Source organism: Mobula hypostoma, chromosome 22 (genome assembly GCF_963921235.1).
Source record: "Mobula hypostoma chromosome 22, sMobHyp1.1, whole genome shotgun sequence".
Lineage (NCBI taxonomy): Eukaryota > Metazoa > Chordata > Chondrichthyes > Myliobatiformes > Myliobatidae > Mobula > Mobula hypostoma.
In genome coordinates, this window is record NC_086118.1 from 49,024,189 (window position 1) to 49,040,485 (window position 16,297).

Below are 16,297 nucleotides of genomic sequence, written 5' to 3' on the forward strand. Positions count from 1 at the left end.
AGCGTGGAGGTGCCAGACATTGAGCTAAGGATCTTATCCATAACAAAGCATGCACTCTTCCACTGAGCTACACCCCTGAAGGAAATTAAGTGACGACTTCTGAAAAGGATAGGTTAACAATGCTTCATCTGGTTTCGGTCTGTCATGCTAGTCCAGATCACTGAACTTCCAACTAATTGTGTGGAGCTTTTCCCGAGTGCTCTTTAACCCTTCCCCCTTAACTCAGCATGGTCTGTCAACGTTAAAAGAATTCCGAATGTCAGAGCTTCGTGGGCAGGAAACACATTCCTCAATTTTATTTTAAATTATATAGACGTAGGAGGACTTAGTATGAAACCGTTCCCTCTAGGCTTTCCTTATCCTTTAATTTCTAGTATATAATCTATTTTCTTTATTATGTTTTTTGCAGACTCAAACCAGAAATCTGTTTCAATCCATCGCTGTTATGTTTGAGCAATAAATAGGAATAGTGAGAGCTCTGTTCACAGCTTTCCAGTATCATCCCTTATGATTACAGAGGTATTGCTTTGTGGAAAACTGCTGAACTGACAAAACAACAGAACACACGATTCTTCCGAGAGCAATATATCCGAATGTAATAAAAGATGTAAGCCTCCAATTTGGCACTCTTCTGTTGTTTACACACTCTGACCAACTCGCTAACTGAGAGCAGTCCTGCGATGGATGCAGTGAATCTTTCAAACTTACCAGTGGAAATGATTTAAGGAGGGGGGCCTATAAATACTGTAGTGGGCAAGAGAAGTTATCACACTTGGTGAAATGGGGTTTGAGTGCCTCTTTTGAAGCAAGAAATAAACACTGTGTTCCAACTTGCTCCTTCTTCTGCACGAAGGTGTAACAGTGAGCCAGTTTGCTCATATTGATATCGGCCACTTGTAAGCTGAGACCAGACCACCTCACTGAATATTTCCTCGTTGCGTAAAGCCACATTGAACCAAGAGGTGGCAGGCTGCACACATCCAGTAGAATGAGTGGGATTCTAATGAATACAGCTGATGGTGTTCAGGCAGTTCACTGAAGATTATTGAATGCCCTGAACATGGGTAGGCATTTCCAGGAGCTCAGTGTCACCTGGATGACACCATTGTTACCGGTAAGGATGATAAGGAACAACTCCAAAATCTCAAGACAGTGTTAAAAAGATTAGAAGATTATGGGCTCAGAGTATGATGCGGCATGTGTGAATTCTTTAAACCAAGTATCACTTACTGTGGTCACACCACTGATGCACAAGGATTACATAAGTAAGTTGAAAAAATTCAAGCAGTGGTGAACATCTCAAAATCAAAGGACGTGTCACAGTTGTGTTTTTTTTAGGATTTGTCAATTACTTTAACAGGTTCTTGTCAAGCCTGGCTACTGTGCTCAACCCCTTGAACTCGTTACTATGGATTGGGAAGAAATGGCAATGGACAAAGCAGTGTGGGGTGGCTTTCAAAAAGGTAAAGGAAATGGTGATATTAGAGGCAATACTCAAACATTATGATCCACATCATCCAGTGAAGCTTACCTGTGACACCTCGCCTTATGGCATTGGTGATGGAAGAGAATGCCCCATAGACTTTGCATTTTGTTGCCTTACCACTGCAGAAAAAGTATCGTGCACAGATTGACAGAGAGGCCTTGAGTCTGGTTAGGGATGTAAAACGTTTCAACCAGTATTTGTATGGGAGAGATGATCAGTAGTTTACTGATTGTCAACTACTGGAGTTCATTTTCAATCCACAGAAGGGTGTTCCACTAGCAGTAGTAGCACAAATGCAGTGATGGGCTCTGTTTCTTGGTGGACACGATTACAAGATCAAATTTAGGAAGACGGCTAATTATGGAAATGCTGTTGGATTGTCCTGTTTACCCTTGAAAAGGAAATATCTCAAAAACTTGCAAAAGAGGACACTCCTCTCGATGCCTTCTTCCTAATGCAAACAGAAAGTCGCCCTATTACAGCGGGAATGATCCAAAGGAAAACCAGAAAAGAACTCATGTTGTCTCAGGTCTAAATGGCAACCCAAAGTGGCTGGAATGTGCAATAGAAATCCCATTTCCTCCATTTTTATCTGCGCTGGCATGAACTTGCCCTTGATGGAGGTTGCCTTATGTGAGGCTTGAGAGTTGTTGTACCATCCAAGCAGAGAGCTAAAGTGTTGGATGAGCTATATACCAGTCATTGAGACATGGTCAAGATGAAAGCATTGGGTTGAAGCTTCATCTGGTGGCCTGGGATAGATTGTGCAGCTTGCCATGTATTGTCTGGGGTGCCAATACTGCCTGCTGATGCCAAGAGCAGTGCCTTGCCGTCCCTGGGAAAGGCCTGCATTGCCCTGGCGGTGGATTCTTGTGGATTTTGTTGGACCATTTATGGGCACAAATTTCCAGGTTGAAGTGGATGCAGCTACAAAGTGGACAGTAGTATTCCCAGAACGCTCAGTCAATAATAATGGACCGTAGATTGCTGCAGAATAGTTTCAGTCATTCCTGAAAATGAATGGAGTAAGACACTTTACTTCTGCACTGTACCACTGGCTTAGTGGCAAGATTTGTCCCAAGTCTAAAGAACACACTGTGAACAATGTCAGTGGAACACACTAAACTAACACTGGATCAGTAGCTCACCAATTTCCTCCTTGCATATTGTAATGCAACAACTCACCGGCTATACTGTTCCTGGGTTGTCCCTTGCAGTCACGCTTCGATCTCGTCAAATCCAATCTCGGAAGGAGGATGCAGGACAAATAGCTGAGACAAATTGAGGGCTCCTCAGTCAGTGAGAATCAGTGTTTCGCCCCGGGACAAGCAGTGCTGGTGAGGAACTACAGAGGTGATCAAAAGTAAGTACTCCGAAGGATTAAGGATAGGACTGGGCTGCTTTCCTACACCGTGGATTTGCGTCTGATATCATTTGGAGACAACATATCGATTGGCTGAGGAGAGCAGACGCAATTGTTAGAGAAGAAAGTTGGCTACCGCTATCAGAACCACTTCCTGCTGTCTCAGATTCAACTCTTACAACCATCACGGAGGAGGCTCCAGAACCTGTGAATGTTTTCACAGCCACAAGTCTCACCTGCCAAGCAGTGTCTCGCTAATTAAATCTTCAGGCCTGATTGGGATCATTTAAAATTGACTGTGCTGTGGATGTCTATACAGTATAGTAGTTGAATTATAGAGTGTACTGTAAGTGTATAAGTTGAGATGTTTTCTATATTAAGTTGGAGTTTAAACTAAGCAGGGAGGAATGTTGTGTATTTAATATTTGAGTAATATTGTAAATATATTTGATTGAGAATTCTTTGTTGTTTACTTAATTTATTATGGGTCATATGTAAAAGTATGTGAATGTCATTACGCCACTGCGTCATATGTGCGTGCCTCGCCTAAAGTAAAAACGAAACTAAGACACATTTTCCTATGCTTATCTTTCAATTAGTTTTACGCTTTGCATAGAAAGGAGGAGCATAACTGAGCAACTGTATATCATTCAGTTTCTGTACTGAATTTGTCATGCCTTTAGACGGAAACAGTTTGATGGACAGTTTTCAGTTATGGACACTGCACCTTTAAAGTTCCAAGTTCAGAGTAAATTTATTATCAAAGTACATATATTTCACCAAATACAACCTCATTTTCTTGTTGGCATTCACAGTAAGTCCAAGAAACACAGTAGAATCAATGAAAACTGTACCCAACAGGATGGACAAACAACCGACATGCAAGATACAACAAACTATGCAAATACAAAAGAAAAATAAATAAATAAACAAACAAACAAGAAATATCGAGAGCATAAAACGGAGACACCTTGAAGTGAGTCCATAGGTATGGGAACAGTTCAGTGATGGGGTGAGTGAAGTTGAGTGGAGTTCAAGAGCCTGATGATTGAGGGGTAGTAAACCAGAGGTGATAACTTCACTCTCCACATTTCTACTGCTGTCCCTGACTGACTCACTGTTCCTATTGCTGCTCATAACAAATTGAATTAACTTTATTACTTACATCCTTCACATACAGGAAGAGTAAAAAATCTTTATGTTACGTCTCCGTCTAAATGTGCAATGTGCAAATTTTAGTAAGTTGTAATAAATAGTATGTACAACAGGACAGTCAATATAGCATAGAAATGCAATTGTGTCAGCATGAATTAATCAGTCTGATGGCCTGGTGGAAGAAGCTGTCACAGAGCCTGTTGGTCCTGGCTTTTATGCTGTAGTACCGTTTCCCGGATGGTAGCAGCTGGAACAGTTTGTGGTTGGGCTGACTTGGGTCTCAACGAACCTTTGGGCCCTTTTTACACGCCTGTCTCTATAAGTGTCCTGAATAGTGGGAAGCTTTCCAGAGGTATCAGAGTTGTAGTGTTAGAAATTGGCCACACTGGAGTTTAGCTGGAGGACATAGTTGGAAAGGTGTAACACTTTTGACAAGTTAATGGCTCTGTTACACTCACTTTCTTACATAAGGAATAAATTAATCAGTCCTCGGTCAGCCTTTGATGTCACCAATGTAATTGAGAAATAGTTAGCCTCTTGTACTCATTTTAAATATTAAACACAGCAATTATCATCTTGCAAGTTCAAGTTTATTATCATTCTGTCATACACATGTATAGAGCTAAACAAAACTACAAAATGGTAAAGTACAAACAACAGGAATTCTGCAGATGCTGGAAATTCAAGCAACATACATCAAAGTTGCTGGTGAACACAGCAGGCCAAGCAGCATCTATAGGAAGAGGTGCAGTCGACGTTTCAGGCCAAAAGTACTCACAGTTTATACTATCCAGTTCATGGAACTGAAAGATTAACCTGGTTCTTTTTCCACAGATACTGCCTGACTTGTTGAGCATTGCCTGATTTTCAAGTCTTGGTTTAATTGCAAATGACTAAAACCGCTACCTTTATTTCATATAAAGGGCCTTAGATGGGATAGCTGGAATGGTTTGATTGCAAGGATGCTTTATGGTTGAACGTGTGAGGATGACTGCACAGCCAAACGTCTCCAAGATGCGGGAGTTACGCCTGTTCATTTATGTCTCTGCACTGCAAACTGAGATTACCGGAGCAATCTCCTGATAGAAAGTGGCACAATAGAGATCACGGGGATTAGTTGAATCTCAAATGGTAAATAAGTTGCCATCTGGTGTTATTCTATTTCTGGAGTCTTGTTCAGAATAGCAATCATTCACAGTTACACATGTTTATGGCTGTGACTTTTATTTATATATTTTATTTATTTGGAAATGCAACATGGAACCCTTCCGGCCTATCAACCTGCACCACCCACAACCCACCGATTTAACCCTAGCCCTAATCGCAGGAAAATTTACAATAACCAATTAACCTACTAATTGGTACAACTTTGGACTGTGAGAGGAAATGCAATGTCCAGAGGCAACCCACGTGTTTCAGGGAAAGGACATAAAAACTCCTTACAGACAGTATCGGAATTGAACTCTGACTCTGACGCCCCGAGCTGTAATAGTGTCACACTAACCGCTATGGTCCCGTGGTGTACTTAAATATTATTGTTGCTTTTTTAAAAAATTTTCAGTTTGTCTTCTTTAGCACCTCGGTTGTTTGTCAGTCTTTGTGCTTAGCTTTTCATTGATTTGCTTGTATTTCTTCGTTCTATTGTGAATGCTTGCCAGTAAACGAATATGATGACATACACAAACTTTGATAGTAAATTTACTTTGAACTTAACAATCAGTGAAGAAGTTGAGGAGGATCAATAGAGGTTACTTGTCTATTCCAGGATTTTCCTGAATGCCTGCAATCGAGGGTGTGTGGGCTTTCTCAATAAAATGAGCACATTGTAAGTCATATCCATGGTTGGGTTTGAACTGCCTTGCACTGAAGATCTCCCTTGCTAAAGGAAATAGCTGAAGAATCCTGTTTGAGGCTCCCTGAAGCATCCTTCACAAAGGAGCCTCATCGTCTGAGACGTGCCCTCCCTCTTCTCACTGCAGGGTGCAGGAGCCTGAAAACTCTCAGAACCGGCTTCTTCCACACCTCCATCAGATTTCTGAATGGGTCTTGAATCCCTGAACACTACCTTGCCGTTCCCATTATTTATTTAATTTTGTCATTTATAGTAGTTATATGACTTTGCACCGCACTGCTGGCACAAAAGTCGGTGAAAATAAATTAATTCTGATTGATGCCATTATGTATGTTATTTTTATTATTGTTTAGCAAAACAGCGCAGAATAGGCCCTTCCGGCCTTCAGAGCCACGCTGCCCAGCAACCCATAACAACCCCAATTTAAACCTGTGGGACAACTTACAGTAACCAATTCACCTACCCGGCCGTCTTTGGACTGTTGGAGGAAGCTGGAGCACCTGGAAAACCCATGCAGTCCACAGGGAGGATGTACAGTACCAACTCCTTACACAAGACACCAGGATTGAACTCTCAAACCCCGAGCTGCAATGGCATCGCACTAACCACTACGCTACCATGGTGTTTTACATTGATTTAGTGTAACTAATGACAGTATTTTATATATTGTGACTTTATCAGCCCTCCTGAGGTGTGCCTTATGCCATGCAGCAATATGGACCCACCCATTTAGTTCCCACTCGATCATCAGTGATGGACCCCTGATCCCGCTGATGGCATTCATCAGCTTCCCGCCACTGTAGCAGATCGGGACGGAGGACTGCACCCCATCCAAGGATTGCTGTAGTCTCCAGTGTGATGTGTTACCCGTTGAGGAGCAGCGTGGTAGCATAGTGGTTAGCACCATTGCTTTACAAAATCAGCCATCACAAATCAGGGTTCGATTCCCACCACTGTCTGAAAGGACTCTGTACCACAAGACAAGGTAGCAGAATTAGGCCATTTGGCCCATCGAGTCTGCTCTGCTATTCCATCATGGCTGCTTTATTTTCCCTCTATTTTCCATTTTTCTCCTCATACAACCCTTTGTTTTTCAAAAAATGTTTCTGCTCCCTCTTTAAGTACCTCTACTGACCCAACTTCTGTGACCATGAAGAGGTAGAAAATTCCATAGGTTCCAGTGAGAAGAAATTCCTACACTTCTTTGTTTACAATAATTGACCTTTTATCTTGTAACTATGTCCATCCTGCAAGTGACCATGTGGGTTTCCTCTGGGTGCTCTGGTTTCCTCCCACATTCCAAAAATGTACACTTAGGGTTAGAGTTAGTGAATTGTGGGCATGCTATATTGGCTCTGGAAGCATGTGACACTTGCAGGCTGCCCCCGGCACATCCTCAGACTGAGTTGGTCGTTGATGCAAAACGAACGCATATGTTTGTGACAAATAAATCTTCCTTTGTCTCTTTAGAAGCTTTGCAGTCTAAGTGTTTCATTGCAAAACACAAAACGGGAGAATATTTATCCTTTCAGGTTAATGGGTCACCATTAGAACTGGAAGAAGTCAGACTTAAACAAAATTTTACCGTAAGGTGATAATTCCTCTGTACAATATTTAAAATGCACTCAGTGGCCACTTTATTAGGTACCCCTGTACACCCTGTACACCTGCTCATTAATGCAAATATCTAATCATCCAATCATGTGGCAGCAACACAATGCATAAAAGCATGCAGACATGGTCAAGAGGTTCAGTTGTTGTTCAAACCAAACATCAGAATGAGGAAGAAATGTGATCTAAGTGACTTTGACCATGGAATGATTGTTGGAGCGAGACTGGGTGGTTTGAGTATCTCACAAACTGCTAATCTCCTGGGATTTTTACTCACAAGTTTCTAGGGTCTACAGAGAATGATGCAAAAACTGAATGACAGTTCCATGGGTGAAAACATATGGTTAATGAGAGAGGAATGGCCAAATCGTTCAAACTGACCGGAGGGCCACAGTAACTCAAATAACCATATTACAACAGCAGTGTGCAGGAGAACATCTCTGATTGCAAAACACATTGAACCTTGAGCTGGATGGGCTACAGCAGCAAAAGGCCTCGAGCATAAACTCAGTGGCCACTTTATTAGTTACAGTACAGGAGGTAGTTAGTAAAGTGGCCACTCAGAGTAATGTACCAAACAATTGAATTCTAGTTCTAAAATTTTTTCATAAAAGAACTGGATGGCATTGACCTCTGGCACTTAAAGTAAAACTGCCTACTTATGTGTCACCAAAGATAATTTGAAATATGGTCGGGTCAGAGGACGAGCAGATCAAACAAATGAGAGCAGCTGACTGTCCTCTGATTGTCATCTGTCGGAGCTTAAACAGCATATTTATGGAAAGAAGCATTCCCTAGAGTTTGATATTACAAGAACCTGGTTAAAGAAATTCGAGTAAAATATTTAAAATTAGATGTTAACCTTATTATCTCTAACTAAATGTGCTTCATTGTACAGCTGAAATATAGGACAAAGGATAAAATGTAGATTTTATTGGATTGCATTTTCAACCTACTACTTACCAATGCTGTCAAATCAATAACAGCAGAGTTCAGAAGAGAACATTGTGCGGAGCACAATGTTACTCACATAAGAAAATCAAGGTAAATTGAACTTTTAAAGTAGAAACTAACTTTCTATACATTTTCTAACCTTTCTCTCAGCCAACCTAGAGAAGAATATCCGGAGTTTTATGGTTGGCACATTCAGGAGCCACGATTGTTGATGCAGTTTAATAACTTGCACGTGTGCACACACACACACACACACACACACACAGAGTGCAGAGGAGATTTACAAGGATGTTGCCTGTATTGGGGAGCATGCCTTATCAGAACAGGTTGAGTGAACTCGGCCTTTTCTCCTTGGAGCGACGGAGGATGAGAGGTGACCTGATGGAGGTGTATAAGATGATGAGAGGCATTGATCGTGTGAATAGCCAGAGGCTTTTTCCCAGGGCTGAAATGACTAGCACGAGGGGGGACAGTTTTAAGGTGCTTGGAAGCAGGTACAAGGAGGATGTCAGGGGTAGGTTTTTCACACAGAGAGTGGTGGGTGTGTGGAATGCACTGTCAGTGAAGGTGGTAGAGGCTTAAGAGACTCAGATAGGTACATGGAGCTTAGAAAAATAGAGGGCTATGCAGTAGGGAGTTTAGGCAGTTTCTAGAGTAGGTTACATGGTCGGCACAACATTGTGGACCGAAGGGTCTGTAACGTGCTATAGATTTCTATGTTCACACACACACACACACACACGGCACACAAGCAAATTTAAATTTCAGTAGAGCAAGTTCTGAGCAAGATACTAGAGTCAATATTTTAAAGATAAAAGGTCATTGTAAGAAAAGGGAAGCTAATTGGAGAAATGACCCATTTAAAAACAGATTGTCCATGCCATCAAAATAAGCTTAGTTCAGGGCCTCCACCCCTGGTGAACACTTCAATGCCTTACCAGGGGGTGGCATCTGTTGGACCAGGTTTGTCCCTGATCATCACCAAAACACAATACGTACCATTTTTGGAAGCATGCTGTGCGCAAATAAGCCATTTCATTTCCCACAGCATCTGCACTTCAGAAGTACTTCAGTGGCAGTAAGGTGATCTGCGATGTCCTGAGGTTGTAAAAGAAAAACCTGATATGCAACTCCTTGCTTTCCTTTCCAGTAATACAGTGCAGTTGTGTGTGGAAACAACTGAAAGGAAACTCATCAATAATTTCTGTGCATGAAATTTAAAAACGTATCTGACTTTCTTAGTTCACAGAAATCAACCCAGTTCTCATTTGGAGGAGCTTGACTGCAGGTTGAGTTGTGCCTTCTGTGGCAATCTTATAATAGTCATTTGTTGTTCAATCGACATTGTCTCAAGAGAATCAACGTTCAAAGTAATTTTATTAACAAATACATATATGTCACCATATACAACCTTGAGATTCATTTTCTTGCTGGTATTTTCCAGTAAAGCAAGGCAATGCAGTAGAATTAATGGAAGAACTACACACAAACAACCTATGTGCAAAAAAGACAAACTGTGCAAATAAATAAATGAGTAGATCAATAGACAGGCGGACAGATAGAGAGAGAGAGAAAGTGAGATAGAAAGAGAGATGGAAGGACAGACAGACAGATAGTTGAGAACATGAGTTGTAGAATCATTGAAAGTTAGTCCATAGATTGTGGAATTAGTTCAGAGCTGAGGTGAGTGAAGTTATCCATCACAGTGTTTTTCCTTCTTTCAGGGCCCTGTGGTGGTGATCCTGACATTCCTTATCGAACCTGCCTTTGTGTTTATTCCAGGAAGTTCTTTGCAGCCCGCGTCATCGCAGGATTCGCTAGTCTGTCTTGTTTTAGTGTGGCATTGATCCAGCAGCTTTATTTGTCGCTGCCAGAACAGATGACAATCCAACTGCCTCACATTAGCCACTTTACATTAGAGTAATCTGAAAAGATTGTAGTAGGTGCAGCGGATGTCTTGATCACCAATAACACCAGGTATACGTAGGAATTTAAGGTGGGGGCGGTTATATGGGAGGCAGGGTTTGAGGGTCGGCACAACATTGTGGGCCGAAGGGCCTGTAATGTGCTGTACTATTCTATGTTCTAACACCAGCCATTCTGGTTAAAGTCAAATCAGGAATGCTGTTGAAGCAAATCTTGCTCACAAGCTCATTATATAAAACATTCTTTGAGAAAAGTGCAAAATACAGTTATTATCAAAGTACATATATATACACTGTGTACTACCTTGAGATTCACAGGCAAATAAAGAAATGCAATAGAACCAATGAAAAACTACATACAAATAAAGACTGATGAACAACCAATCTGCAAATTTAAAATAATTTTTAAAAATACATAATAAATAAATTATAGATAGAGTCCTTGAAACTGAGTTCACAGGTTGTGGAATGATTTCAGTGCAGTTATCCACACATTCAGGAGCATGATGGTTGAAGGGTAATCACTGTTCCTGAACTCAGTGTGTGGGACCTGAGGCTCCTGGACCTCCCTCCCGATGGTAGGAGAGAGAAGAGAGCATGGCCTGGATTATGTGGCTCCTTGTTGATGGATGCAGCTCTAAGGTGGGGAGGACTTTGCCTGCGATGGATCAGTGTAATGATATGTTTAATGGAGGTATCGTGATCAACCTAGCACAGACAACTTTTAATTCAAAGTCATTCAAAAATATTGCATCGCCATTTTTTCATATATGTGAAATTTCAAATTGTTGACAATTATCCTTCTTAATAAAACATAACTTTGAATTGTCCAGAGATATGTGGATGAATCATGAAGATATGACACATATTCCGTCATCCTTCATCCCCCTGAAATTGTGCAGTTAACTTAAGTTTATGCATGAAGAATTGAGGCTGGCCCTGTTCATAAGTGCTACTTATGAACAGGACCAGGTAACACTGACAACCGTGATGTCTGCATTCCCACATATTTGCCAGTAGGAATCGTTGAGTCATGTGTGGGCATTGCCCGCTGTTACCCTGTTCTGAGAGAAAACTAATTACAGACTACCAACTTTTTTAAAAAAAGATTAGCTTTATTTGTCACACGTGCATTGAAACGTGCAGTGAAACGCGTCGTTTTGCATCAACGGCCAAGACATTCGGAGTTTGTGCTGGGTGCAGTTCCCAAGTGTCACCTCACTTCTGGCACCAATATAGTCTGCCCCCAACTCCCTGACCTTAATTCTACGTCGTTGAAATGTGGGAGGAAACCGCAGCACCCGCAGGGGTACAGGGGAAGCAGCCTCAAGATTCGGGTAATAGATTTAGGATTGAGATGAGGAGAAACTGCTTATCCCAGGGAGAATGACTCTGTGGAATTCTCTGCCCAGGGAAGCAGTAGATTGAAGCTACCTCATTAAATACATGTTAGATGGATTTTTGGTAGGGGAATTAAGGTTTATGGGGAAAAGACATGTAAGTGGACCTGAGTCCACTACCCAGTGATCTTATTAAATTGCGGAACGGGCTCAATGGGCCAGATGGCCTGCTCCTATCATTTACCTTCTAATGAAACCCAGGGGCTAACAGGAAGAACATACAAACACCTTACAGACAGCAGTGGGAATTGAACCCTAAGTCGGCGGTCGTTGGCACTGTAAAATGACTGTGCTAACCATTATGCTATGGTGCTGCCCTAGCTTGGTTAAACCAGCCCTGACTCAGGATCAAACCTGTTCATCTCTGGCTGGACCCTCTACCAACTATGTTCTATGTTCTATGTTCTATGTTCTGACTGAAATTCTGATATGTGTTCTTCATTATTTTTCCAGCCCGGAAAGGAAGGACCGTCCACCAAAACAACTGCCGCTTCTACCTCTGGAACTGCTTGCTCAGAATATTCAAAAGGGAAAAAAGGCCATTAATTTTCCAGTAATGATGTTTGCCCTCAGACTCTAAGCACGCTTGCCTGGGTCATTAATTGTCCAGACCGAGGATCGCAGATTATACTTCAAATTCTTTACCGAGCACTACCCACCACAGTGTTGGATGTGTCTACAATGAACATTGTACTAACCATGTGGCTGTTTAACTGTTTAAACATTATTACCTGGTCAAAATGGTCTTCTATTTTCAACACAGATTGGTAATATTCTTAATTTCCATGTTTTGAAATGTAACAGAGAATGTATATTTTCATATAATCTTTCTAAGTGCATATTTGAATTGGGGTGGATGGTCAAGAATGCTACTGTTGAGACTGCAGCAAAGGATTGGGGAAGTAACACTGAGATTTCTGCAGATGGCTTTATAGATTAGTGGACAGTGCTGAAATGCCTTATTCCCACTCTTAATATGTACAGCAGGTAATTAAAGCTGAATAGACAGCCCTTTCCCAGAACTGAACCAAATAACTCCCGAGGTCTATAAATATATAATGTAGATCAACATCTCTAAAAATAGGAATAGAGGACATTTAATACAAATCCATGAAATGTTTTTGCTGAAACAATGTTAATTGTAAGAGTTAACTTGCAGTCTCAAGTTCAAGTTCAAATTTATTGACATTCAGCCATATACATGAATGAGGGCCTCCGTCGGTCACAGTTGACCATGGATATTGTGTCCTAGCTGTCTAGATACGCAAGCCTGGGCAGTCCGATACGGAGAATAAGCTGTTGCCTGTGTAGCCGGCTCCCCCTTTCCACACATCTAATGATCCCAAAGGAACGACAGAGACCGATACAGTTTGGTACCAGCAGCGTCGCAGGAGTTGCCAGTCAGCATTGAGCTCAATGTAGGCCTGCCTCAGGGAGTCCAGCTCCAGATTTTTCCCTCGGGGTTTACTTCCGAATCCTTCCCCATGAATGGGTATAGCTGTGAGATAGCGGAGGTTTGAGATCAGAATTTTCCTTCTCCTAGATGAGTTTCCAACCATCTGCCTGAACTGACTGGTTTTAAGAGGCCAGTAGCCTGCCTTTGCCCTTCTCCTGTCTGTAGAAATAGTTCTATCGGGCTTAGTAGCTAAGCCACACGTGAAGGCCGGTAGCTGGACTTGGTTGTCAGAGGCATTTGAGATGCACACCACTGGGAGCATTTAATAGTTAGAGGGAGCTTATCCCCGCTACCACTCCCAGCTATATCAACCTTAAAGAACCATCTTAACTTTTGGAGTGTAGCCAGATAAATTTACAAAATTACGTAATTACAATGGTGGTACATCCCGACCAGTAGAATCCCTTTGAATATACAATACTAGTGTCTGTTCCAAAAGCTTCTGAGTACTAACTCCAGATATCCAAAATATAGCCCTTTGTTAAAGAGTTGAAGGATGTCTTCATGATGTACAACTAACCAGAAAGGTTGAGTGATAAAAATATACCTGTCCTGAACTGTTACAGGAATGCACCATGAGAATGTGCTCAATATAAACACAAGAGATTCTGCAGATGCTGTAAACCCAGAGTAACACACACAACATACTGGAGGAACTCAGAAAGTCGGGCAGCATCCATGGAAATGAATAAAACAGCCAACATTTCAGGCTGAGACCTTTCATCGTGAATTTGGATGAAAGGTCTCATCCCGAAACGTCAGCTGTTTATTCCTCTCCATAGATGCTGCCTGACCTGCTGTGTTCTTCCAGCATTTTGAGTGTGTTAGATTTGTTGGATTTGGATTTGTTGTTTTGCCACAGTAGTCCATAAAATATAAATTAAATTACAATAAAACAGATATAAAGAAGGTTCACCAGATTGATTCCTGGGATGGCAGGACTTTCATATGAAGAAAGACTGGATGAACTGGGCTTGTACTCGTTGGAATTTAGAAGATTGAGGGGGGATCTGATTGAAACATATAAAATCCTAAAGGGATTGGACAGGCTAGATGCAGGAAGATTGTTCCCGATGTTGGGGGAGTCCAGAACGAGGGGCCACAGTTTAAGGATAGAGGGGAAGCCTTTTAGGACCGAGATTAGGAAAAACTTCTTCACACAGAGAGTGGTGAATCTGTGGAATTCTCTGCCACAGGAAACAGTTGAGGCCAGTTCATTGGCTGTGTTTAAGAGGGAGTTAGATATGGCCCTTGTGGCTACGGGGGTCAGGGGGTATGGAGGGAAGGCTGGGGCGGGGTTCTGAGTTGGATGATCAGCTATGATCATAATAAATGGCAGTGCAGGCTCGAAGGGCCGAATGGCCTACTCCTGCACCTATTTTCTGTTTCTATGTTTCTAAACATATATATTCAACTATAATAAAATATACTATAAATTACAATAAGAAATATATATATATAAAATAAATAAGCAGTGTAAAAAGAGAGTGAAAATAGTGAAGGACTTTTCATAGGTTGGTTCAGTGTCCCTTCAGAAATCTGATGGCAGAGGGAAGAATGTGTTCCTAAAACACTGAGTGTTTTTTTCTTCAGGCTCCTGTTCCTCTTTGCTGATGGTAGTAATGAGAAGGTAAGAATAAACCTTCGAGTATCAGATGGAAGTTAAACTGTGTACAAGTTTTTTTTTTCTGAAGACTGGTCCTCGTTTTACTTCATCTATCTTTATGCTATCCAGAACTATTCACCCTCCAAATAATAATCCCTAACATATTTCTCAGCGGCAGTTGATTTAATCATGAGCTCTGTCCATGGAACATTGACGATCAGAGCCAGCAAAGCACATTACTACTGTTGAAGAGAAAATAACCAAAGCAAAATCCATGGCCCCTAGCAGCTCCCTGGCCATCACTGCTTTAGATACAGATTTATGGTTGCTATAGTATTCTAAGGGGATCAAATTATTTCAGGGCTTAAATACCAGTTAGAAATTCAGCTACTTATAATATGCAAACTCCACAATTAGTTTATCACTTTGTAATTTTCCACATTCTCTGTTTAATGTAATTTCCAGAAATAAAAGATGTTTCTGTGTGATAAGATGCATATTATTTACACCAAAAAGGCAAACACCCACCAGCAATTTAATAATTTAGCAAAACAGACCATAAGTTCATCTGGGAAAGCAGGAATTGCTGTGGCATTATAAAGTAGGTTTTCTGGGATTGGGGGCTATAACTTAGCGCTAGTCGTTTCATTAGAGATACAGTGCTGATTAGGCCCTTCTGGCCCTTCGAGCCGAACTGCCCAGCAACCCCCTAGCCTGATCATGGGACAATTTACAATGACCAGTTAACCTTCCAACAGGTACTGCATGACTTTGGACTGGGAAGAAACTGGAAGACCTGGAAAAAAACCACACATTCCACAGGGAGGGCATGCATGCTCCTTACAGATGGGGTCAGAATTGAACTCTGAACTCCAACGCCCTGAGCTGCAATAGCATCATGCTAACCACTACACTACCTTGGAGCTGAATATTTCACTGGAATTTAGAAGGTTGAGGGGGGATCTTATTGAAACGTATAAAATCCTAAAGAGATTGGACAGGCTCGATGCAGGAAGATTGTTCCCGATGTTGGGGAAGTCCAGAACAAGGGGTCACAGTTTGAGGATAAAGAGGAAGCCTTTTAGGACCGAGATGAGGAAAAACTTCTTCACACAAAGAGTGGTGAATCTGTGGAATTCTCTGCCACAGGAAACAGTTGAGGCCAGTTCATCGGCTATATTTAAGAGGGAGTTAGATGTGGCTAAGGGGATCAGGGGGTATGGAGAGAAGGCAGGTACAGGGTTCTGGGTTGGATGATCAGCCATGATCATACTGAATGGCGGTGCAGGCTCGAAGGGCCGAATGGCCTACTCCTGCACCTATTTTCTATGTTTCTATTTCACTGAAATTCACTAAATTTTACAATTTATTCCTAACTTTTGCTTATGTTCTCAAAATAAACTTGCTCACTATAATTTTAAGAAGGGATTTGTAACTTGAAGGAAAGTATTGACCTTATTTGGTGAAGAAAATCTCCCCGTTATTAATT

General features: G+C 41.5%; 1 protein-coding gene across 4 annotated transcripts in view; it reads left to right on the top strand.

Moving 5' to 3' along the window:
• The window catches only part of LOC134336376 (endonuclease V-like), a 150,829-nt gene extending 135,537 nt beyond the window's left edge, over positions 1 to 15,292 (top strand). For 2 of the 4 annotated variants that reach the window (XR_010015783.1, XM_063030527.1), the window contains one exon: positions 410 to 3,712. Coding sequence is in view for 1 of the 4 variants with exons in the window: in XM_063030523.1 (XP_062886593.1) it covers positions 12,200 to 12,292 (93 nt within the window). In the remaining 3 variants the exon portion in view is untranslated. Of the gene's footprint in view, positions 1 to 409; positions 3,713 to 12,199 lie in introns of those variants that run through there. The other 2 variants (XM_063030526.1, XM_063030523.1) reach the window with 1 other exon arrangement.
• Positions 15,293 to 16,297: the final 1,005 nt, after the last annotated feature.